Here is a 26107-nt window from a genome sequence, read left to right on the forward strand (position 1 = left end):
CTACGTAACCATAGCAACTCTTGCTCATGACGTCTTGCAGGTGCCAATCTCAGGATTCTTTATAGAGTAGATTGCCCCCACCCTTGCCAGTTCAGCACTTGCCACAGTGAAATGTAACTGTGTCAAAGGTGATCTCTGATTTTTACAAGCTAGCTCTCTTTTGTATCAGAGATGATTCTAATTTTAAGAAGCCTAGCTCTTATTATGAGCCATTGGCCTGTATTTTACTGAGAGCAAGGGCTAGCATAACTCTTCATTCCCCTCTTGCCAGGCCCCTCAGAGGGGGCTGGCACACATGACTACTAGTGGGTGTGGCCGTCCTTTCCAGAGGGCTCTTAGAGTTCTGTGGGGGGAATGTATAGGATTGAGGTGACAGGGGTGCTCTGGCACAATAAGGAACAAGGCCATAGCAAGAGTCAGTATGTGGATACATAATTATATGCTGGATGAAATGCAGCATTAGGTTTCCCCTTTTATCATAACCAAGGGGCCTAACTATCTTACACCCACCCCTCTAGGGCGGAGCGAGACTTGGAAACATGTGAAGTCAATTAAGTCTAGGTATCATATAATGAAATCAATAAGGTTGAGTGCATATGATTGTGATTGATTAATATATCATGCTTACAAAGCTGATGATGGAAGGCGGGGGAAAGAAAACTTTCAATCAAAGTTTATCATTAGTCAAACTTTGAATGTGTAAATATAGCTAAAACTGGTGTTAAGAGGGCAGAAATATTTCATTTTAGCATTGAAAAAGGATTAATATTGGCCAAATAATGAATAACTACTGCAAATTCAGGAGCATTATAATTACAAGTATTGCAAAGGCTAAGCTATGGGTGTTATAGGCCTACATTATATATGAAGGGCCTGCTGCTTAACCTGCAGTAGTCTTATAATTATGGGCAGGATAATAGTTTTGTAATTATCTTACTGCTAGGTGTAATGGATCTAGATCATACATGAAGGCACTGTTGAGTTATAGTGTTTTTGGAAAATACATAGGAACATAATCTTCTTGTTCCTTTATACAGAATATGAAGCAAATATGTGTTAAAGAAATGAATTGATCTGTTTCACTTTCTCTTAATGAGTAAGAAATCAGCAACAGTAGAAAACAGTCTACTTAGTTACTATTTGAGGTATAGCGAAGATGAAAGGTACAACAGTTTAGAAATGGAAGGAAAACAATCTAAACCTGTCTATACAAATTAGCAAAATGTAACAAACTAGAAAGAAACATATGATAGTTCGATTAAACAGCATAAGCAGAATAAATATCTTCCTTAATAAAAGAGGTACACTTGCGTTACAGGCATTAAAAGTAAAATAAACAGCAGTGGTCCTACACAGACTTTTATGGTGGAAATGTAGTTTGTCTTGTACTGAGAGTAGTAACAAGGAGGCTTAAAACAAACCTCTGAACATAGGAAATAATGCACCAGACAACAGTATCAACACCTGATTTAGTAGCTAATTTTGTCTGCTAAGGCAAAAGGGTTTTGTAATTCCTTTATAATGGAACCTATCAGTGTCAGTATTACTGGGAATGTAAGTATAACAATGATTTCTGGCTTTAAATTAATCAAGTACCCCTCTTGATAGTGACAATAGAGGATGAAAAACCAAGGATGCCACCCACTTTGACCAATGTTATAAGTGACATACCAAAAATATACAGGTTCTCTGATAGAGGGTCTGATTGTTGGATGTGTAATCTGTTAATTTTAATTTGTCCACATCCCTGAAAAATTTCAAAGTTATCAAACATGGACCTATTAGATCTGATAGTCCATGTATCAAATATAGGGTAACAGAAAATATTTAATCTAGTTAAAGGGTCTCAGTTAGGATCATCATCCATTCCAGGATCCCAATTTAGGGGGTGAGTGGGACAGGTACCGTTCAGAGGCTCATTAGAGTGAGCACCAGCCATTTAATAGCTAGGCAGGTGTAATGCAAAAAGTATGGAATGTAAAGTCAAAAGAAAATAATAAAACAAAACAAATGATGATTGGTATTGTCAGGAATTATAAAATTAAATAGAATTAAAAAGGGCAAGTCATGATTAGATATAGGGTTTCAATTAAAACAACTGTAAATCAACTGTTGGGGTACCTAGGGTAGATTCTTGTGATTATTACTATGTATACTGAAAAAACCTGTGAGTCTTTTCAAATGTGTAATAGATTAGTCCTGGAAACAAAATTAGGAATAATAGAAGTACAACAAGTCCCAATACAGTTGTTGGAGTACAGAGTAGAGTGTCCTCTTGTGGGTAGGTGGACTTGCATCACACGGTTCCACTGGAAAGATGGCAAGTGCAGTAGTAGGCTCTCTTTGATGGGAAATGTTCCGTTCAGGTAAGGTGGTAACGTCTGTAGTTGTCAGATGCTTGGAAAATGTTCTTTTAGTCCATCAACTTGAAGTGGTGGCGGAGGCTGCAGAACCAGTGGTAACTGCTGAGCTGGTGGGGATGGCTTGAAAGGGACTGAATCAGGAACCTTGTAGATGCGGATGTCTTTTAGGTGGACCCAGGATGTGTGGTCTTGCAACTTGACTAATTTGGAAGGGTCCTATGTAAATAGGGATGTAGTACTTCCGGTGAACCAAATCTCCAACTTTGAGAGCTTTTGGATAACCGGTGGCAGGGGAAGGGCTATCATTACCCTCCCCTCTTCTGACTGAGATTTCCTGTGAAAATCGAAGACAGAAAAAGTAATGATAATAAACAGAATATTGGCAGGCAAGTTGTTATCAGGATTAGCTTTAAAAAGGCAGATGGGGTGGCTTGAAGAGCTAACAAGGCAAGCAGCATTGTAGTGCTCAACTAGGCCATTGTTAGTAGGTTTGTAAATACAAATAGTATGGTGTGAAATACTTAGTACAGGAATAAAAAGACTTTAGGAACTCATCAAAAATGAAAACCATTGTCTGTAGTAATTTTGCAGGGATTGCCAAATATGGGAATAATCTCTTTGATGCAAGGATAATCTTCTATTTATTATTTTGTTTTAAATTTGATTAGAAAGCATCCACGCAGACAAGCAGGTACCTTTTAACTTTGACAGGTATCTGCATATCTGTAAAATCAGCATAGGCCTGGCCCTTGCACAAGTGACCAGTAGGTATACAGCAGATGATACACTGATCTGGAATGACATTAGATAGAGAAGCTTGCTCATGTGGTATTTAAATTTGTTGCCAGTAATTCTGATATACTGCCTGAGAAACAGAAAAGCATTATGAAAAGAAAACTTTAGAGAATTAGGGAAATTCAGCATTGGGTAAATTCTAAGGGATACCCATTCTTGTGAAATACCTAATCCAGGAAAGGGTACTTATTATTATGAAAAACAAATAAGCAGTTTGTGTAGAGGCTTCAACTATTGTTGTGTGTAAATAAATGTGATCTGTTTGAGAGCATATACAGAGAAATAGAAACAAGATATAGATATTATATGGGAATAACACTGTTTGTTGTTATTGTGTAGACAGACAAAAAGCATTATAACTCAAAAAGCTTTAGGTAGAATAGAAGGCCTCATATAAATAGAGCACAGAGGATAGCAGATACATTACCACATTCAAACGTTTCAAAATTCCTCTGGACCTTCTACGACTTTTCTCTTCACCATCGCGACTTGCGAAAATCTTTCTTAAGGGTCTGTCATGTGATGCACTTATAGAAAGCACATACATGAACAGCTAGACTATTTTACATTGCAAACATTTCTGAAACCTATCATATTTGAAAATATCATTTCCTTATAACCTTTATAATTATCCCAAAAATGAATGGGATTCTCACATCCAATTACCTTCCTCCGCAACTTAATCAAAACTATACCTGAAATGTGTATCATGGTAGCCCCCATGGTGGCTAAAAAGAAGGAAAAAAAACAATTTGCAAAGTCAGAAAAATAAAAATAATTAAAAATAAATAAATAAAGTTGAATGGCAGGCTTTGAACCCATCAACTTGGTCATAAGGAATGAGTGCAGTAGAAAAGAGAGTATGGACTGAGTAAATGATCAGGATTGAGAAAGCAGCCTGTTCATTTCTATTGCTTAAGTTTTGCTTGTGTTACTGAAGACTGCAAAATAGAGAAAAAATAAAAAAAAATAAAAAAATCTTGTGAAGGGGGTGGAGGGGACGTCAGGGGGAGGGGTAGGAGGCACAGAGGAAGGAGGGGCTATGCGGGGAGAGGAAGGGAGGGCTGAGGGGGAAGAGGAGGGGCCATGGAGGGAGAGGAAGGGAGGGCCGGCAGGGAAGAGGGGGGGCTATGGAGGGAGAGGAAGTAGAGGCTGAGGGGTAGAGAAAGGGAGGGCTGAGCAGAAAGAGGGGGGCTGTGTAGGGAGAGAAAGGGAGGGCTGAGGGGGGCTGTGTAGGGAGAGAAAGGGAGGGCTACGGGGGATAGGGGAGGGGTAGAGGAGGGAGAGGAAGGGAGGGCGGTGGGGGATAGGGGAGGGGTAGAGGAGGGAGAGGAAGGGAGGGCTGCGGGGGATAGGGGAGGGGTAGAGGAGGGAGAGGAAGGGAGGGCTGCGGGGGAAGAGGGGGGCTATGGAGGGAGAGAAAGGGAGGGCTGAGGGAGAAGAGGGGGGCTGTGGAGGGAGAGAAAGGGAGTGCTGAGGGAGAAGAGAAAGGGAGGGCTGAGGGGGAAGAGGGGGGGCTGTGGAGGGAGAGAAAGGGAGGGCTGAGGGGGAAGAGAAAGGGAGGGGAGCTGAGGGAGAAGAGAGGGGGGCTGAGGAGGGATAGGAAGGAGGGGGGGTAATGAAGTAAATAAGCCTACATCCTTGATTGATCTGTATAATATATAGATCAAGCAAGAATGAATCTAGAATATGGACATGAAAAATTACAGTGCATTTTAAATATTCCTCTGTGTCCTGTAATTCAGCAGCTGTGAAACAGAAAATAGTTAATTTGTAGGCAGACGAATCTGCGCTTGCGAACAGAAAGACAGTTCATAAATCTTTACACACACAGTGACGTCGGAGAGAAAATGGAAGGGAAAGAATTTCCTTTAAAGTTCTCTGGTAGCAGAAAATAAAGATATAAATCAAAAGAGAGTTGAACAGAAAGCAGTAAATGGTGGGAATTTATTAAAAATCAAAAGTGAGAAATAATGAGTTTTATCTTGTCAGCGGCATTGCTTATCTTTAAAAGTTTAAAGAAAACTGTTCAGTGCTACAGACAAGTATTATAGACAAGTAGCAGAAGAAAATACAGCTGTTAATCAAAAGAAAGTTAGTCAGAAGACACTGAACAGTGAGACTTCATTATTCAGATGTGTGAAATAAAGGAAAAAATAAACAGGATCACATTTTTTTTCTTTTTCCCTTTTTGTTTCCAGTCTGTGAATAACAAAGTAAGGAAAAAAGTAACAGAATAGATAACTCTATCTGTAAACCACTAGTTTGCGGGAGTTCATAGTGAATGTTTAAAGAAGCAGGCTAGGGCTTCCGGTGGCTGTAGGGGGAAGCGCCGTATAATTCTGTCTCAATCAGACAATAACTAAATCATTACCGTGCTACAAGCAGGCTGTGAGAAAAAGAAAACCCAAAAGTAAGAAATAAAGAGTTTATCCTGTTACACAAAAGTTTTAGAAATAGCGGCACCTCTCTGCCAGGGGAGGGGAGGGGGGGAAGAGTACTCAGCATAACCTTGAAGTACAGAAAAATGAAACTGTCAGGCTTTCCCAGTGTGAGCGTTTACACAGAGAAAAGCAGAGATGCAGCTTCAAGCATGAAGCACAGAAGAATGCATTTGTAGGTCTGAGTAACTCGGGCTCAAACCAGATGGACACAAGACCATTCTGTTGTATTTTTTCTCTAAGAATGAGTTGCACAATATATTTAAAAAGTTAGCTAAAACAAATCTATTACAGGGGATTCTGGAGTGGAAAAGCCTGATGAACTGGGACCATTTTATTCCTAAGTAAATATCAGATAAAGTAATGGCATTAAACCATGGCATGTTAGTACAAGGTATGGTAAAAAAAAAAAACATATATGGATAATACAGTAATTCAAGACAGTGTAGGAAGTAACCACTATTTAGAATTAAGTCAGAAGAAACAGTAGGACTACTAAAACTAGAATATTACCAAACACACTCAGGATAACTTCTAATCTTTAATCTAATAGTTTAAGCATTGTTCTTCACAATAGTACAGTTGAGCAAAGTGATTATAGGGTCCAAATAATTTGCTCAGGTACGGTCCACGCCTAGTTATTGAGAATGGCTTTGGTCTGGGTTCCACAAGGGGAACGATTGCTGGACAGGGGGATTATGACGCCGGGCATGCTTATGGCAGAAAAATGGCCCAACCTATGACAGCGCCCACACCCAATATGCTCGCCACAATCTAGGCTGGCAACTTCTGGTTGTCACAAGACATTGGGAGCTTTGTCTATTTTGTCAAGGGTAGACACAGAGTTAATTTGTAACTGACCTAGATTAGCATTGCCCAAAGTGATAGGGAGTGACAAGGGGTTCACTGGTTTAGATGGCTGTTTAAATTTTACTGTTTTAGAGGGTTGTTTAATAGTTACAGATCTCGGGACTGAAGGGCGGGTCTGGAGCTGGGATTCTTGTCCAGAGCTAGAAGGGATTGCAGTAGTAGGGACACTTGGCAGGGGTACAGGTTGAGGAAGAATGGGAAGAGGAACAGGTATAACAGCACCTGGGATGACAGGTTGAAGGATAATAGGGATAGCAGCACCTGCAACTGTAGTGGCGGCACCTGGAACAATGGTTGGAGGAATGGCAGGGATGGCAGCACCTGGATCAGTGGGCTGGGGGATGGCAGGGGCAACAGCACCTGGAATCATGGGTCCTGGACCGGAAGGAACAGGTGACAGATCTACCGTACCGGAGATCTGTACAGATGTGGGCTTGTTCAGAGTGATGGGATGGTTGGGGGGAAGTGGAGGTGTGGGATTCAGAAGGTGGGGTGGTATGGGCGTATATCCAACGGCAATGCCACAATTTAAAAGTTTGTTGGAAAGACCTGGCTCATTTGGAGGCGGAGTCCCCTCATATGAAGGTACAGCCATGGGTGCAGTGTCATCCAAAGGTGGATGTACTAGGCTTTGGGTGTTGAGCAGAGGATTAGAATTACCTTCTTGCTCCCCAATAAGAATAAATTTGTCTATGGCATTGAGATCTTTATCTCTGGATTTCACTTTTTTATGGGAGTTGTTGTAAGTAATTAAACCACGTAATTTGACAGGTTCAAAAAAGCTGGACACGGGCCAATCAAGGGTCTTATCCTTGGCATTCCAAACTTTGAACCATTTCTTACAGATACGGGTTAGAGCCTTTTTTTCATTCTGGAAGAACTTTAGAATTGTGTCTAAGGGCTTGGGCTTGGTCATAGTCAGAAAAGTATATGGCACAAAGGGTGGTACAACTGGTGTTGTGTAATTATGTGCTTAACTTTATTACAGTGTGAAAGGGGTTTAATAGATTGACTAAATCTTCATTAGAAATTGATTCTAACAAAAATGAAGTGAATTTTATACTTACCTGTCTTCAAAACTTTCCAGTGTGCAGGGAGACTTCACAAAAGGGAAGGAAACCTGTGAATAAGTCTAAGTAAAAAGAAAAGGTTGCCTAGGGCAATTTCATAAAGGTACAATTGTAGCTGAACCGGTCAAAAACAAAAAAGAAAATTGCAATGTGCACTCAAACAAAAAAATTCTCAATATGTATTTGTAATAGTCAAGGTACTTAGCAAAACCCCGCGGTCTAAACCTGGCCCATCAATTAGTGCGTCCACTTATTGAGAGTACACTCAGGATCCATTACAAGACACTTAAGACAGGGTGGCTAAAGGTTACCTGTATTACAAAAAACCACGGTTCACCTTGAACCGGAAGAAAACAACCCTCAACCTCGGTCAGGAGATCGGACAAAAAAACAAACAAACCCTCAGTTACTCTGAACTGGACAAACTCTCGGTCACGCTAGACCGGGGAAAAGAAGCAAACCCTCAGTTACTCTGAACTGGACCCTCAGTGTCACTGGACTTGACCCTCAGTTTCACTGGACTGGACCCTCAGCCTCTCTGGACTGGACAAACTCTCGGTCACGGTAGACCGGGGAAAAGAAGAACCCTCAGTTCCACACCTAGAACTGGAATAACCCTCAGTCAATTTAGACTGGAATACAAAAATATCCCTCAGTATTAAACTGGAACTCTTGGTCACCTTGACCAATATAAAACCTCTCGGCCAACTGTAGACCGGTGAACATAAAAAAAAACCTATTTAAAAAAAAACGTAATGGTCAGCTAAAATTATAGTACCTGAATAAAGGCAACCCCAAAAAAACACTTGTTGGTATTCACAATAAAAAATTAATGTGGGAGACAATTTGGAAAGTACCCCATATAGAGGCACCTAGACAATCAATTCTATATATTCACAACGGGCTGGGACAGTAAGGATAAAACTACTTTTAAAATCAGCGTGGCTATGCTGCTTCAGCAGGGCTGAATTGGTAAGCAAGCTAGGATTGGCAGCCTTCCCAGAAACAAAAAACCCTGAAAACAAAGTAAGTGTTCCGTTCGGTACCCAATTTTAAAGATGTCCAAATTTAAAGGTGGCAGATTTAAAGAGGGACCCTAAGAGAAACCCACAGCTGTGCACAAGGACAGTAAAAAGTGTGTTTGAAATCAGCTTGTCTATCCTGCTTCAGTGAGTGTCTTTAGACAGCACAAGCAGGGCTGAATCGGTAAACAATGTATGGTTGGCCACTTGCCCAGAAACAAGACAAAGAAAATGTACTGTGCAATGGCCAGTCTCAAAAAATTGTCCTGCACAAAGCCTAAAACCCTCAAAAGTACCTTGGTAGAGGTTAGAAGGTGCTTCTTACTCTCTTTATTAGTACTGGGGAAAGCGCAGCAACCCACAGACTGTAAGAAGTCCAGAACCTACACAAAGGGTGGGATCAGTCTCCAGTAATTGGAAACTGGCTAACTAAAAAAAAATTAACCCAGCTAAAGGTGGTAATTTGGGACCGCAGCCAGGGGAAGGCTGTTTGTGTATCAGAAAGTGCTGCCGAAGGAGGCAGACGGAAAATCTAGAGATAGGGAATCATAAATCTCATCGGCGTTAAGGGAAGGACCCTTGCATAAGTCCACCGTCGAGAATATGTTGAAAAAAAAAGTTGTACCAGTTTCGAGATGAAACCGGAGTTGAAAGATATGGAAAAGATAAGAGAGGGAGTTAGTTAGATGGATTTAGGAGTAATACAGTTGACAGAGGATAGACAGCGAGAGGTTAAAAAGAATACCTGTGTAAATGACTGTTTAACTTGTACCACTTCAGCATAGAACAGGGACAAAAAATGAACGGAAAAGGGGGAAAAAAAAATCACTTTCTGAGCTTTTAAAAGTGAACTGTAGAGCCTCCTTTGCCGAAGCAGTGCTGGACTGATAAGGCAGCTAAAATGGACAAGCTTCCCAGATTCTCATGTCCTTGAGATAGTGAACTACAGCACTTGTTAGGGGAAACTTTTAAAAGCTACAGAAAGAAATGGCAGTTTCGAGGGCCAGGATAAGGATATTAAAAAATGTGAGAAAAAAGGGTTTAGAACTTACAGCTCTTCGGGCAATTTTAAATAAATTTACAAAGGCAGATTCGAAGCCCAAGAGGGAGTAACCATCCTCTGGCTACCAATATGTTTATTTTCTCTGAATCTGCCTTTGCTAATCAAGCAGCGGAAGCAGTGGCCCGTCTCATCTCTCTGGGCAAAGTTACATATGCCCTCCAAATATCTAGCTTTCCCAACCTTGAATCTGCTCATGACAGGCTTACACCGTCAGGCAGTATGGACTCTTGTAATTAGAAAGGAACCCAATATGTAGTAGATATAATAAGATAGTTTATTACAATCTTACCAATGGTAATACAGGTAGGTTAAGCATTCACATAATGGAACCGCATATCATGGCACGTCCTCTCTCTCTAGCCTTCTGGAGTCTCCCTTCTCTGTTCGTCTTCTCCTCTCATCTCCTTCTTCTCGTCTCGTCTCGTCTGGTCTGAACTAATACTCCTCAAACTGCTGCTTATATACAATTTTGGCCCTATTCATTTCAATGGACCCCAGCTGTCTCAACAGGGCTCCTAGTCCTTATCAGTTGATCAGAATGACTTCACATATTCCCAAACCTTCCTGTAGCCCCCCCTTTGGATGGTCCCATCTGGGGTGCAGCTGACCCAGCACTATCTCTACGTAACCATAGCAACTCTTGCTCATGACGTCTTGCAGGTGCCAATCTCAGGATTCTTTATAGAGTAGATTGCCCCCACCCTTGCCAGTTCAGCACTTGCCACAGTGAAATGTAACTGTGTCAAAGGTGATCTCTGATTTTTACAAGCTAGCTCTCTTTTGTATCAGAGATGATTCTGATTTTAAGAAGCCTAGCTCTTATTATGAGCCATTGGCCTGTATTTTACTGAGAGCAAGGGCTAGCATAACTCTTCAGTTCCCTCTTCCATGCATTTGTTATAGTTGAAAACATCCTATGAATGCTGTTTGCAAAGATGATAAACAAAATTTTTTGCCTAACTGTGGAAGGTGACTGGTGTTGACAAAAGATCAATTAAATGCATCCTTTTTCTTGTTCAGTGCTGGCCTGTTTTTATATGGTTTGCTTTTGTGGTATCTGTGTAGATGAGCATGAAGTATGGATGCTAACCAGGCTGATTGCCATTATGTAAAAACTGGATTCATAGCATGCAGTGGCATAGCTAAGGGTGGGCCTGGGTGGGCACAGGCCCACCCATTCTTGCCTCTGGCCCACCCAGTCAGCAGCCCATGAGGCCCCCCAAAACTCTTCAGTGGCAGCGCCTCATTACTCTCTCTCCCTCTTCTCCACTCGCGGCCTAGCATCTGCCCATCTCTCTCTAGAACCACCCCCTCCTGGTCTACCTCAGAGCTACTGCCGGCAGCAATTCCTATAGGCATCCTGTGCCAGCCCTGCAGGCTTCTCTCTATCATGTCCTGCCCTCAATGATGTCAATTCTTGTTTCTTTGGCGGGGACGTGGTAGAGAGAAGCCTGCAGGGCAGTGCAGGTTGCCTAGAGGAATTAAAATGGCCAACGGCTCTGAGGCAGAACCGGGGAGGAGGTTCAGAGAGAAATGGGCAGACGCTGGGTCATTAAAAAAACCCCCAAACTATATTGTATGTATGTACAGGGGTAGGGATGGGGGTTGGAAGGGCCCACCTAGGTTAACTCTGGGCCCACCCAAAATGGCAGGTCTGCCTACGCCCCTGATAGCATGTAAGAAGGCGTATAGTTGCTTTCAACAATAAAATCCAACATGATTTGAATCTCTCTGTACAATTCAAATGCAATAATTTTAATGTTTTTAGGTTGATAAATGCATGTTTGCCACATTAAACACAAATCCGCTCTCCCCAGACACACCCCCTCTGTGGTAGAAATAAAAATACATTTTACCCCATGATGTGTTTGCGCTACCCCGGAACTTACCCTGCACCCTCCACCACCACCACCAATACCTTGTATGCTGATAAATGTGCACATTGCACTGAAAGTACCCATGGAGATTTCATTTTCAAATCTCCGCACATCTTTTCATGCTGGGGAACAGATGCAACATATATAGGTTGTTTTGTTTTGTTGTTGTTGTTGTACTTATATTGTGCATGTTGGCTATGGTTTCAAAAAGAAACTCCTTTGAAGATGAGCTTGAAGTCCTGCATGTACAAGATACCCATAGGAATGCAAGATCCCCGCATCATTTTCAGAATTGCCCTTGCAATGTTTTAACCTGACATAGTGACTACAATTGTGAAGATGGAGTGCAATGATTATTTTGTTGATAGGAGAATTCTAAATCTAATTCCAGGTCTTGACTCACAGGAAGATCTCTGGCCTGTCTATCATCACACACACAGTCTAGGTGAAAGTTTTGAGGTTGAATATTGGTTGAATTAATTTGTGAAGTTTCCTTTTCATTGCTGCACGATTTGCATGAATTTACAAGTTTGGGGAGGCAGCAGTTGTCAGACTGGAGTGGGTGATTTTATGGAGAGTTTTCTATGGATTTAAGCACGATCACTAATTTTAATGTAAATCAAATTGTTTTACTGTGCTGGCTTGTGTAGAAAGTATTGACTTTGTGCTTGCCTAAAGATGTGGAAGTCAGAAAGCTAAGTTGGCTAGCATGAACTGCATATCTGCTCCTTGTTCTCTTACCCATGTGCTGCAGCCCCAACAAAGGCAGCCAACAGAATGCAGTTTGACTGCCACTAGCTTGTTGTTAGCACTAATGAGTTGGCACAGTTCACATTACCCTTCTGGGTATGTATGATTTCCTTTTATTGGCAACTAAGGGCTACTTCTTGATGTGCTATTTATCACTTCTTTCCTTTACAAATTTTTATTTATATCATATAATACCTTTTCTTTGCTCTAATAATAAAAAAAGCTTATTTAAAATACTGTCCCAGTAGTAAAATGGGAAGGGGGGGGAAGGGCAGAGGATCTTTTAGACTGGCATTGATACATTTTGAGGTCAATGTTTAGCTGGTGCAGTCTTCACATTAAGCATTGGCACCAGCACTTAAATTAATATGTATTTTCAGCACTACTATCCACACAGGTAGCAATGGTAGGTTCAAGAAAGAGGACCAAACTTTAGGCACAAGGATGATGCATACTTAAATGCAAGTTCTATAGCAACAGTTCTGTCCAGAACTCCTATTATAGAATACTAACATAAGTATGCAGTTTTGCACCTATCTTTAGGCACAAGCTTGTCAAAGACTGGTGTAAGTTCTGAACGCCTAACTGTTGGCAGTTAGGCACATAAATCCTAGACAAGCCCCTGACCTGCCCATGCCCCTCCCACATCCACGCCCCCTAGAAGTTGTGCACGATAGAAATTATGTGTACAACTTCTAGAATAGCAACTAAGGTGAGTTGTACAGCCAAGTATTACATAGTAACATAGTAGGTGACAGCAGAAAAAGACCTGTACGGTCCATCCAGTCTGCCCAACAAGACAAACTCATATGTGCTACTTTATATGTATACCTGACCTTGATTTGTATCTGCCATTTTCAGGGCACAGACCCTAGAAGTCTGCCCAGCACTAGCCCCACCTCCTAACCACCGATGCTGCCACCCAATCTCTTCTAAGCTTCTGAGGATCCATTTCTTCTGATCAGGATTCCATGCACACACAACTAACATTATTGTATAAATTGCGCTTGCAACTTTGCTCACTAAGCCTAAAGTTGGGCGCCCAATTTTGTAAGGGGATAGTCCAGTGACTGCACCAGCACCATACATTTAATTTAGGCCTGCCATTTGGCAGACATAAACTATAAACCCATAAAAAATCCAGATAGCCCACCCTCACCCCGACCCTGCTTATACTGATATCAGGCTTTTCAGTCAGATATTTTCTGATTTTTATCTGCTCCCAATGAATGTACAAGTTCTTTTCACTATTGGCCTGTTTGTGTTTACTAATGATTTATTTGCACCTCTCTATTCCCCTAACAGACCGAGAGGCATCTTTTTGCACGCTGTATGATATGCAGCAACTTCAAAATTTGAAGGATTTACAGGAGTTATCCCTCTGTCCAGGTCCCAAAAATGTAAGAGATTTCATTGATCCTTCTGGGTATGTATGATTTCCTTTTATTGGCAACTAAGGGCTACTTCTTGATGTGCTATTTATCACTTCTTTCCTTTACAAATTTTTATTTATATCATATAATACCTTTTCTTTGCTCTAATAATAAAAAGAGCTTATTTAAAATACTGTCCCAGTAGTAAAATGGGAAGGGGGGGAAGGGCAGAGGATCTTTTAGACTGGCATTGATTTTCTCCATAACTCTGACTCAGTTTGTGACTGCTGAAAGCATGTAACAGACCCAGTGACTAACAGTCTTTCATATCTTTAAAGTAAGGCATGAGGGTAGTAATTGGAGTGGCACATCAAATCCTCTAATTCTATAACTGGCTGCCTAAAGGTAGGATCCATTTGTAGGCCTACATTTATAAAATACTAGTAGATGTACACTAATGCTGTAAAAGGCAGCAGTGCATTCAGCACCATTCTATAATGTATGCATGCAACAAGGGGTAAATTCTGTAAGTGGTGCCCAAAAATAGGTAGTTTCAACTTTATGCGCTGAGCACTATTCTATAAAGGATGTGTATTCTTTTTAGAATAGCACTCTGGGCATAAACCTTTACTAACTTTAGACATCGATAAATACGCCTGCGTGGTTCAGCTGAATTCTTTAAGTATGCATGTAAAATGTTGGAATGCTCCTGGCCATGCCCCCAAAAATGTACGCGTGTTAGGATTGACACCGCAGATTGTAATAGAATGCGATCCAGGTATAAATCCTAATTAAGACCAATTAACGCCAATAATTGGTTGTTAGCAGCTGATTGTTGGTGCTCATTGGCTTGTTAAGCAACTGGCACGTGCAACTTGGCTATGTGCACAACTTTAGTCGCCATTTATAAAATCGGGGGTTAATATGACTTTAGTCTCCATTTATAGAATCGAGGGGTTAATGTGTAAATGCAAAGGGTGTTCACACGGGAGGAGCTCAGGTGGACCATAAGCAGTGGTGTGCTGGTAAATGTTTAACAACAGGCGCTCTCCCTGGTCCACCTCTGCGCCCCCCCCCCCCTCATATTACAGAGCTGGCTATAGCCGTGGAAAGAGCCTGGGGGGGGGCAATGCATTACTCCAGGAAAAAAAATTAAATGATCCCAGGTTCCAATCTAATTCATATTTAATGTGGGATAAAATGCCATAAATAAGTAAATAAATATAAACTTTTAATGTTGAGCACCTGATTCTCAAAGTGGACATATTCCAAACACTATAATGAAAATAAAATGATTTTTTTCTACCTTTGTTGTCTGGTGACTTTGTTTTTCTGATCTTGCTGGCCCAGTGTCCGATTCTGCTGCTATCTGTCCTCTTAACTCTGTTTCCAGGGCTTCCTTTCCATTTATTTCTTTACTTTCCGCCTTTCTTCTTCAACACTCCTCTCCCCTGCCCTCCCTCTATCCATCCATAACAGCAATTCTCTTCTTGCCCCTACCCCCCTCTATCCAGCCATACCCATCGATTCTCATCTCTCCCCTGCCCCCCTCCAGCCACCCATACCCATCGATTTTCTTCTCTCCCCTGCCCCCCTCCAGCCACCCATACCCATCGATTTTCTTCTCTCCCCTGCCCCCCTGCAGCCACTCATACCCAGCGATTCTCCTCGCTCCCCTGCCGCTACCCATACCCAGCAATTCTCCTCGCTCCCCTGCCTCCCTCCAGCCACCCATACCCAGCGATTCTCTTCTCTCCCCTGCCCCCCCTCCAGCCACCCATACCCAGCAATTCTCCTCATTCCCCTGATTACCTCCGTTGAAGCAGCCGCGTTATTGAAAGCCATGCCCGTTTCTAGCCTTCCCTTCGAGTTCATTCCCTAAGAGTCCCGCCCTCGCGGAAAGAGGAACATAAGCACCGCCGTACTGGGAAAAGACCAAGGGTCCATCAAGCCCAGCAACCCGTCCCCGACAGTGGCCAATCCAGGCCCCAATAACCCAGCAAAAACCCAAAAACAAAAGAAAAATTTAAATTAATAATGTTCAATGGACTTTTCCTTCAGGAATCTGTCCAAACCCCCTTTAAACTCAGCAAGGCCAACTGCTGTCACCATATTCTCCGGCAACGAGTTCCAGAGTCTAACTACATGCTGAGTAAAGAAAAACTTTCTCCTATTTGTTTTAAATCTACCACAGTCTAGCTTCATCTTATGTCCCCTGGTTCTATTATGTTAGAAAGTGTAAACAAATGCTTCAGTCTGTCCACTCCATTCCACTCATTATCTTGTAGACTTCTATCATATCACCCCTCAGCCGCCTCTTCTCCAAGCCCTAACCGTCTTAGCCTTTCCTCATAGGGAAGTCCTCCCATCCCTATTACCATTTTCGTCGCCCTTCTCTGCACCTTCTCCAATTGCTTTATATCTTTTTTGAGGTGCAGCGACTAGAACTGAACACAATACTCGAGGTGCGGTCTCATCATGGAGCGATACAACGGCATTATAACATCCTCATGTTTGTTTTCCATCCCTTTCCTAATAATACTGAACATTCTGTGGGCTTTCTTAGCCGCCACAGCACACTGAGCAGAAGTTTTCAACGTCCTATCAACGATGACTCCCAGATCCCTTTCTAGGTCTGTAACTCCTAACGCAGAATGTTGCATGATATAGCTGTAATTCAGGTTCCTCTTTCCCACATGCATCACTTTGCACTTGTCGACATTGAACTTCATCTGCCACTTGGACGCCCAATCTCCTAGTCTTGCGAGGTCCTCCTGTAATCTTTCATACTCCTCCTGCGACTTGACGGCCCTGAATAACTTTGTGCCATCAGCAAATTTAATTACCTCACTAGTTACTCCCATCTCTAGGTCATTTATAAATATGTTAAAAAGCAGCGGTCCCAGCACAGACCCCTGAGGGACCCCACTAACTACCCTTCTCCATTGAGAATACTGACCATTCAACCCTACTCTCTGCTTCCTATCTTTCAACCAGCTCTTAATCCACAATAATACCCTACCTCCAATCCCATGACTCTCCAGTTTCCTTTGGAGTCTTTCATGAGGCACTTTGTCGAACGCCTTCTGAAAATCCAGATATACAATATGACGTCAGAAAGCGGGACTCTGAGGGAACGAACTTGAAGGGAAGGCTAGAGACGGGCAGGGCTTTCAATAACGCGGTTGCTTCAATCAGGGGAGCGAGGAGAATCGCGGGTATGGGTGGCTGGAGGTGGGGCAGGGGAGCGAGGAGAATCGCTGGGTATGGGTGGCTGGAGGGGGGCAGAGGAGCGAGGAGAATCACTGGGTGGCGCAGGCAAACGAGGGCAGTGGTGGGAGGTGAGGTAAACAGGGTAAGCATGGATTGTGGCGCCCTCCTGCCATGCTTACCTCGTTTACCAGAGCCGGCTCACCCTGCAGAACAACCGGCTCGCAAGATATTTAAAAATTTAACAACCCGGTGTGAGCTGGCTCCAGCACACCACTTGCCGTAAGCATGACTAATATTTACACAGGCAACTTACAGAATATTGTAAGTTACACACATAACTGCCGCATTTAGGTGCACCCATTTACATCTGCCAGAGACCTAGATGTGTCTGAATTTATGTGCACTGATACTGACTTGCTCTAGTATTCTATAATGGAATCTGGGTGCCCAGATGCCATTATAGAATGTATTACATCGTCATGCCTAAAAGTGGGTTCCCAGTTATATAATTGGCCACAAAGTGTTTGACCACTTAGCAAGTTGTAGTTGACTATCACGCTTATTTTCGAAAGAGAAGGGCGCCCATCTTCCGACACAAATCGGGAGATGGGTGTCCTTCTCTCAGGGTCGCCCAAATCGGCATAATCAAAGCCGATTTTGGGCGTCCTCAACTGCTTTCCGTCACAGGGATGACCAAAATTCACGGGGGGGTGTCGGCAGTGTACAGAAGGGGGGACGGGGCGTGGTTAAGAGATGGGCATCCTCGGCCAATAATGGAAAAAAGAAGGGCGTCCCTCACAAGCATTTGGCCAACTTTACTTGGTCCCTTTCTTTTCAGGACCAAGTCTCGAAAAGGTGCCCAAACTGACCAGATGACCACCAGAGGGAATCAGGGATGACCTCCCCTTACTCCCCCAGTGGTCACCAACCCCCTCCCACCCAAAAAACAAAAATTTAAAAACATTTTTTGCCAGCCTCAAATGTCATACCCAGCTCCATCACAGCAGTATGCAAGTCCCTGGAGCAGTTTTTACTGGGTGCAGTGCACTTCAGGCAAGCAGACCCTGGCCCATCCCCCCCTACCTGTTACACTTGTGCTGGTAAATGTGAGCCCTCCAAAACCCACCACAAACCCACTGTACCCACATGTAGGTGCCCCCCTTCATCCCTAAGGGCTATGAGGAGTGGGGTTTTGGGGGGGGGGGGTTGGGGGGCTCAGCACCCAAGGTAAAGGAAGTATGCACCTGGGAGCAATTTCTGAAGTCCACTGCAGTGCCCCCTAGTGTGCCCGGTTGGTGTCCTGGCATGTAAGGAGTACCAGTGCATGACGAATGCTCCTCCCATGACCAAAGGCCTTGGATTTGGTCGTTTTTGAGATGGGTGTCCTTGGTTTCCATTATCGCTGAAAACCGGGGATGACGATCTCTAAAGTTGACCTAAATGTTGAGATTTGGGCGTCCCCGACCATATTATTGAAACGAAAGATAGTCATCCATCTTGTTTCGATAATACGGGTTGCCCCACCCCTTCGTGGCACCCTTAGAGATGGTCGTCCCCGTTCGATTATGCCCCTCCATGGGGGCCCTTTTACAAAGAAGTGGCCTTAGTACACCCTTACATGGGTCTTTCCCATGCTCTAAGACCATTTTTAGCACATTGGTACATAAGTGCATAAGTACGTATAAGTACATAAGTATTGCCATACTGGGAAAGACCAAAAGTCCATCGAGCCCAGCATCCTGTTTCCAACAGTGGCCAATCCAGGTCACAAATACCCGGCAAGATCCAAAAATGTACAAAACATTTTATACTGTTTATCCCAGAAATAGTGGATTTTCCCCATGTCCATTTAATAGCGGTCTATGGACTTTTCCTTTAGGAAGCTGTCCAAACCTTTTTTTAAAACTCCGCTAAGCTAACCGCCTTTACCACATTCTCTGGCAACGAATTCCAGAGTTCAATTACATGTTGAGTGAAGAAAAATTTTCTCTGATTCATTTTAAATTTACTACATTGTAGCTTCATCGCATGCCCCCTAGTCCTGGTATTTTTGGAAAGCGTGAACTGACGCTTCACATCTACCCATTCAACTCCACTCATTATTTTATAGACCTGTATCATATCTCCCCTCAGCCGCCTTTTCTCCAAGCTGAAGAGCCCTTGCCGCTTTAGCCTTTCCTCAGAGGGAAGTCGTCCCATCCCTTTTATCATTTTCGTCGCCCTTCTCTGCACCTTTTCTAATTCCACTATATCTTTTTTAAGATTGTAACCAGGTACCTCTCTTGTGCAGCCAAGGATAGAACAATCTCCTCCCGGTACAGTGAAGAAACAGATGTCCACCAGTAACTTCAATCTTAAGGACTTTTATTCCATGCAGGTTTCTAGTACACAGTTCCAACAGCAGCATAGCACATACCAGGATTCAATACAGGCTTACAGGCTCCAGTCTGGGCTCTTTATCCAGTGCACAATAAACAGTAATTCAGTTCCCAAGACAAACAGTTCTTTCAGTTAATCATCACAGTTCAGTCACCAAGCAGCATTTTCTACCTTCTATCCTCTTTAGCTTCAGGAGAGTTCAATATTTTAGGGACTCCTTCTACCCAAGGGTTTTCCCCTGCATCAGCTTCACAGTGAATTCAATACTTTTGGGACTTCCTCTCACCCAAGGAATCTCAGCCTGCAAATACTTCTTTCCTTCTCTCTCCTGAACTGAACTGAACTCCTGGGACTCCTTCCCACCTGCCTAATCAATCCCTGGCTTCAGCTACCCCAACCAATCATTCTCCTTCCATTAGCTTCCTCACACCCCAAACCAGCTGAGTTGAGCATTAAACTAATGAGACCAATGATGAGCTCCTGCACACAGGGTTTCCTCCCTCTCTTTCCACCTAGTGGCAGCCACTCTACACAACCTGCCAGCTTACACCCATGTCTTCCCTGATTGCAGCTAGGAGTCCAGTCCGGGTTCTTCATCTCACCCTCTGGCTCCTTGCCTGCACTGCCTTCTGGGACTTGTATTTCAGACAAACTGCCTTAACCCAACTATCCTGGAGGTGACTTTATCACAAGATGCGGCGACTAGAATTGAACACAATATTCGAGGTGCGGTCACACCATGGAGCAATACAAAGGCATTATAACATCCTCATTTTTGTTTTCCATTCCTTTCCTAATAATAATAATACATATTCTATTTGCTTTCTTAGCCGCAGCAGCACACTGAGCAGAAGGTTTCAACGTATCATCAACGACGACACCTAGATCCCTTTCTTGGTCCGTGACTCCTAACGTGGAACCTTGCATGACGTAGCTATAATTCGGGTTCCTCTTTCCCACATGCATCACTTTGCAGTTGCTCACATTAAATGTCATCTGCCATTTAGTCGCCCAGTCTCCCAGTCTCTTAAGGTCCTCTTGTCATTTTTCACAATCCTCCCACGATTTAACGACTTTGAATAACTTTGTGTCATCAGCAAATTTAATTGCCTCACTAGTTACTCCCATCTCTAGGTCATTTATAAATATGTTAAAAAGCAGCAGTCCCAGCACAGAGCCCTGGGAACCCTACTAACTACCCTTCTCCATTGATAATACTGACCATTTAACCCCACTCTCTGTTTTCTATATTTTAACCATCTTTTAACCTACTCTCTTTCTATCTTTTAACCAGTTTTTAATCCACAATAGAACACTACCGCCGATTTTTGTATTAATGGCCGCGTGCTAATGATGCCCTTGCCACCTATTTTGTAGGTGGTAAGGGCTCATTTGCTAATCAGCACACGGCATTGTAGCTGTGCTAACTGATTACTTGCTGCAGACATGCCCATTCTTCCCCTCCCCAAGACACGCCCTGTCCACAGTAAAAATAAAAATCATTTTCTACTGCATGGTATATGCGTTCTACCCCGGTATTTACTGTAGGACAGGCGAGTATGCCTCACGGTAAGCCCTTTTAAGCTGCTGTAAATATGCACTAGTGCTTACCACACTTAGTAAAGGACCCCTATATAAACTAAAATCTCAACGTAAAGTGAAGGATCTGTAAGGAGGTCTGCTTTTAGGATCACAGAATTGGAAAGGGATGTAAAATTTAGTTTAGAATTTTTATCGCTGGCAGCTGTACAGTTAAAAATGTTGATGATTGAGAAAAGTTGCCAAGAACTACCCTTTGTTGCCTTGAAAGTAGAAACTGCATTTGGTTAACATACTAGTATCACTGTCTTGCCACCTTGAAGACCAAGGACTGTGAGAGATTAAATGGGTGCAGTCCAATGCTGAGCAGCCACAGTCAACATTTTTTTCTTAAACACAGGACACAGTAGTTAAAATCCATAAAATCTGGATGGTCAGTGTTGGTATCCGGATAGAGCCATTATCCAGAAAGCAGTGATATTCAGTCCACTATCTGGATAAAGTATCAGACAACAGGCTTTTTATTGTCTAAGTCATCTAGATTGCGAACTAAATATCGCTGCCATCTGGATAACTCCAGGCAGCACCCATGTCCAGCCCTGGTACTATTTTGCTGGTATTGCTGAAAATTGCTGTTATAGATCCAGCTAGCAGCTGTTATCCAGGCAGCAAGTATTGCATTTAAATATTGACCTAGTGATTTATTAAAGCACAATTATAATTGCTAGTAAACACTCACAAAACATTTGCAGAGGGAAGTACCTCCCTCTCTATTTGTCTGACCCTGTCACTTGCTGTCTGCATCCTGCGCTGCCACGTCTCTCCTCCAGCTTGCACAAGACAACTGAGCTTTCACAACTGTTTGCCGGATCCATCCATCTACACCATCTGAGCCATCAATTCCCTGGTGTCTTCCCTGGAGTCTCCATCAATTCCCCACATCACAGGAGCCAGATGGGTGTGCATGCACCAGTCTTGGACAGATACACTGTAGCCTAGAAGGATTAATTTCTGGGAGAACAGCCACTTCTTACAAGACTTCAGAGCAGCAGGGGTACTCTGACCTAGCCCCTCATTTCCAGGCAGCTTGGAGGAAAAGGAAGGAAGGGAATAAGTCAAGAGCAGAGCAGAGAACAGTCACTGTAGTCTATTCCGTAATCCCGCTGCTGTTCTGTTGCTCTTACCCCCCCCCCCCCCACACACACACACACACACACACACACACACTTAAAAGAATTTTATTAACAATACTCACGGATACAATGAGACCAATTAGGTCTAAAGCAGTTTTTATTTCTTGCAAGGAGACAAGTTCGGCATAAACTCAGGAAGTTGTCTGACTTATACAATTCCTTCTGTCTTTATATACCTTTTTTTACACTTTCTACGTGCAGCTATGCATGAAGCAGTGAGCATGTTACAATTTTAGACTGTTAGGAGGTTTTCACAGCTGGGCAGAACTTTATCTAAAACATTCAGTACTCACAAGGTCAGAAGCTGTTTCGTTTCTACACTAGCTAAGTTATATGTTGAAATGAGTGGAGGAGTGGCCTAGTGGTTAGGGTGGTGGACTTTGGTCCTGAGGAACTGAGTTCGATTCCCACTTCAGGCACAGGCAGCTGTAAGGAAATACAGAAATTAATATAAAAAGGAAAAACTCAAAATGGTTAATCTTACACTTCACATTTTCTGAGGGAGGAAGGTTAATCGGTTATTGCAGCTGGTGCAGTGGTAACTGAAGGAAGTTGCTGCAGAGGATTCTTCATCTGTTTCCACAAACTCTTATAATTTCTTAGGTTCAAACAAATAAGTAATAAGGAAATAAAACACTCACAAGGGAATCGCGCTAGGAAGGTCCCACCTAGGGCAATGATTCCTGGCTTAAAAGCCAAGACCTCACACCTCCCAGTCTGCGATTCCCTTGATGTGTCAGGAAATATATGCATCTTTGAACCCAAAAACTATCAACCATGTATCGGAAATACATTTCAAAACATTGTTCCTATCTAAATCAAAGACGAAAGTCACTAATAATAAATCTATAACTTCTGAATTTTCCAAAATGTCAGTTAAACTTACATCTCTTTTCTCTGATAAAGAAGATTTTAAAGGAAATATAATTTTAGTCACCAAAATTCAGTAGCTGATATATAGGATATTATAGATAAATTTATCATTCAAGTTATTTTCCCTTAATTGGTTCTCCATAAATACCAATTTTTACAAGAAAGAAAGATAACTATTCTTCATTACCAAATTATCTAATTTTCATAGAGAAGCCATTTCCGTAATCAAAGTCTCTATTTTTATATCTTGGACTTCCACTTTGTTAGATAAGTATTAATATAAATTCTTTAACTCACATAGTAAAAAATTTTTAAACATCTGAAGAGAGTTATTCACATTCTGCTGCAGTTCCTATAGTACGTCCATTATGACATTATTGGCTTCACCAAGTCCAATTTCTCCACAGAAACCAATCCAGATATCTTCGGGGGGAAGAGCTCACTCTCCAATCCCCCAGTTGATGCTGCGCCAGGACCTCCTCGGGTCACATGAAAATCCTAACCCACTTTGGGTGTTTCCATTATTGACCTCCATAGCGAAGCATTACTATTTCTGGGTCTTGGAGGGGTCGTGCCAACAGGGGGACTCAAAATCATTCCCTCCACTGAGATTTGGCAATAAAGCCTTGCTGTTCCCCGAAGCAAGAACCGATATCCCCGACGTTATGACCCCGAATCTCTCCAAAATAGACTGAGAAGTGGTGGGAACCCCAGCCTTGTTCGAGGAGGACAGCACCACGGCTTTGCCTTTTCTCTTCCCAATTCTCTGGGGAGCACACCCTCTTCTTCAGGCATTCTGGTGTAAAACGGGAACTCAACTAGCGTACGTCCTCCCTCAACGCCATCTTGGATCCTCCAGGTTGGGACACTCTTTGTCTGGTTTCTCCTCAGAGGCCTGCCTGATATGGGTAACCCTACAGCATAGCCCTCTGAGTCATTGAAACACGGAAGCTCCTCCACCACTTACAAGGTAGTATCCCTTCGGAGGGGTAGAGTAAAGAAAATAAAGTCCTAAGAAAACTAATTAACAAAGAAGATTAGGGCAGTTTCCTAAAAAGGCACTTTCCTTTTTTCTAGAGCTGCACACAACAGTTTCAGGCAAGGCACATAATCTAAAAGCTCATCTAGATACACTCTTCCTGGGAGGTATCTCTCCGAAATTTAACTGGGTTACAGAACATACATATATATCTATCATGAGACCTAAGAATTAAACACATTTAATATTTCAGTAGACAAACATTTATTGTAACTAAATTTAAAGGTAAAATCAGTTGTGTACAATCTTATTAGGGCAACAGTCCAGCAGGACTGTGAAATCCTGTTTTGTTATAAACCTCACAGTCAAGCTACAACAGATAATATGGTCCCCCCATCAGAAATACAGCGCCACTGTGGTCCATGATTTCAACTTCGACCAGGCACCCACTATGGGGTTAAATTAGAGTCCAGATCCTGTGTCACATACAGGCCTTCCTCAATTCTGTAAGCCTTTAACCCCCTTTCAGTTGGTGTACAATTACTTGGCATATACTGCGTTTACCACTTTCAGGCTCAAAAACTTCTATTAATTTATACAATGGTTCCTTTATTATGACACCACCTGCATTCTTTGCTATAATAGTCTCAGAGGATAAAGGAATTAATTTTGCATCATCAAATTTTACAACTGTGCGTCCAGCCTCAGTATTACACAGGAAAGTCATTTCTTTATTCCCGACCATAAGGGTTATCTGTGGCAAGGTATGGCTTTCAAGGCAATTATAAACTCTTTCTAGTCCAAAACCAGTCATAAAGATTTTTTTTTTTAAAGGCAGACCTTGGGAACATTGGTCTTTAGCCTTGAAAACTAGGAAAAGTAATGCTGGCATGAGCCTGTCAGGAAATTATCTAGCGAAGAAACATATCACAGAGCATTCAGAAGAATTAATGGTAAGTGTTGAACCCAATCTAATAGGAAAAATAATTTAGTTTAAAGGAAAAAAATCTTTGTACAATAAAGTCCAGGAATCTCTTAAAAGTTAGTGCAGGTTTCTGTCACATAGCTTAAAACAAGGCAATTATGCAGCTGATATCTCCCTGAAATAAATCATAAACTGGACTGCACTTACGCCCACACATACTTATGAAGGATAGCAAAAAGCAAGTTATGGCATTTTACATCGTTAAGGGAACAGTACATACGCAAACTTCAGAGACAGAGGGTTTTTTTAATCATGCTCCCGCTTCCACAAAACATTTACAAGTTCTTCCTCCAATAAAGTGTCATGCACCTTTCAGCAAATTGCAGAATTAAAATTAAAATGTAATGCAACAAAATCAGCTGTAAACAGAAAAATGCTAGGGAGGCAGACAAAGGCTGCATTCTTGACTGACCTTTACAAAGATTAGATCAGGCAAGAAATATCTTTAAGAAAAGTTTTTTTTCTTAAAGGAAAAGAAACTCTAATTGTGGAACATGAAATATGTAATCTTAATAATAATTCCAGTAATATACCCAAAAGAATTAAAGAAAAGAATGAATTGTCAACATAATTTCTTTAACAAATGGATTAAAACAAAAATAAAAGACCCTCCCAAACAATGAAATTCAGGTGCTCCGTACACAAAGCTTTGGTAAAACAGGGACAGTGTTTCCATAAAAATATTCATTAGAAGGGAATCCTCTAGTATTCCCAGTAAAAACAAAATTTTAAATGATCAAAAACTCTCAAGTACAATGCATTGTTTGCTATAGAATATATAGTTCTTATGTAGAAAAAAAACAAAAATGACATTTCTTCAATTAAATTTTTTTTCCCTTTTTTTCCCTTTTACAAGATTCTAGGAAACAGTCTTGGGCTTCTTTGGGTTAGTGATCTCATAATTTCCTATATCTTGTAGTAACTTCTAACTTGATGCAACAGTTAATTTACCATGAAATCCAAACTTCTTTTTCCATTTATTTAAATACAACACAGTATCTGGATTACGTTTATGCATAAACTTACGGTCTCCACAAAGGATCCCTTGCTTTGGGGACTTCGTAAAACAGCAACACAGATATGAACAGCAACCTATCTTACAACATAAATTTCCCATGGTTATACCACTCTTTTAACGTGCACACGGAGTTCGTTATTCCGGTATCTCTGAGCAGATCCATATTACAGACTTCTTTTCTCACTATAGCTGTCTTAGACAAAACAAAAGAGCCCTTACTCCTCTGTGAGTGGGTTCCAAACCTTGGACTGCTTTTTTTTATAGCAATCAATCCCAGATTTAAAAAAAAAGAAAGTCCTTGCTC

At 42.1% G+C, this 26107-nt stretch overlaps 1 protein-coding gene across 1 annotated transcript in view; it reads left to right on the plus strand.

Annotated features, from left to right (window-relative positions):
- SIPA1L2 (signal induced proliferation associated 1 like 2) overlaps positions 1-26107 on the plus strand; it is a 922756-nt gene that overhangs the window by 871913 nt on the left and 24736 nt on the right. Inside the window, exons 17-18 of the mRNA XM_030198133.1 lie at positions 11893-11946; positions 13557-13677. Of these exons, the coding sequence (XP_030053993.1) occupies positions 11893-11946; positions 13557-13677 (175 nt within the window). The remainder of the gene's footprint in view (positions 1-11892; positions 11947-13556; positions 13678-26107) is intronic.

Source organism: Microcaecilia unicolor, chromosome 3, assembly GCF_901765095.1.
Source record: "Microcaecilia unicolor chromosome 3, aMicUni1.1, whole genome shotgun sequence".
NCBI lineage: Eukaryota > Metazoa > Chordata > Amphibia > Gymnophiona > Siphonopidae > Microcaecilia > Microcaecilia unicolor.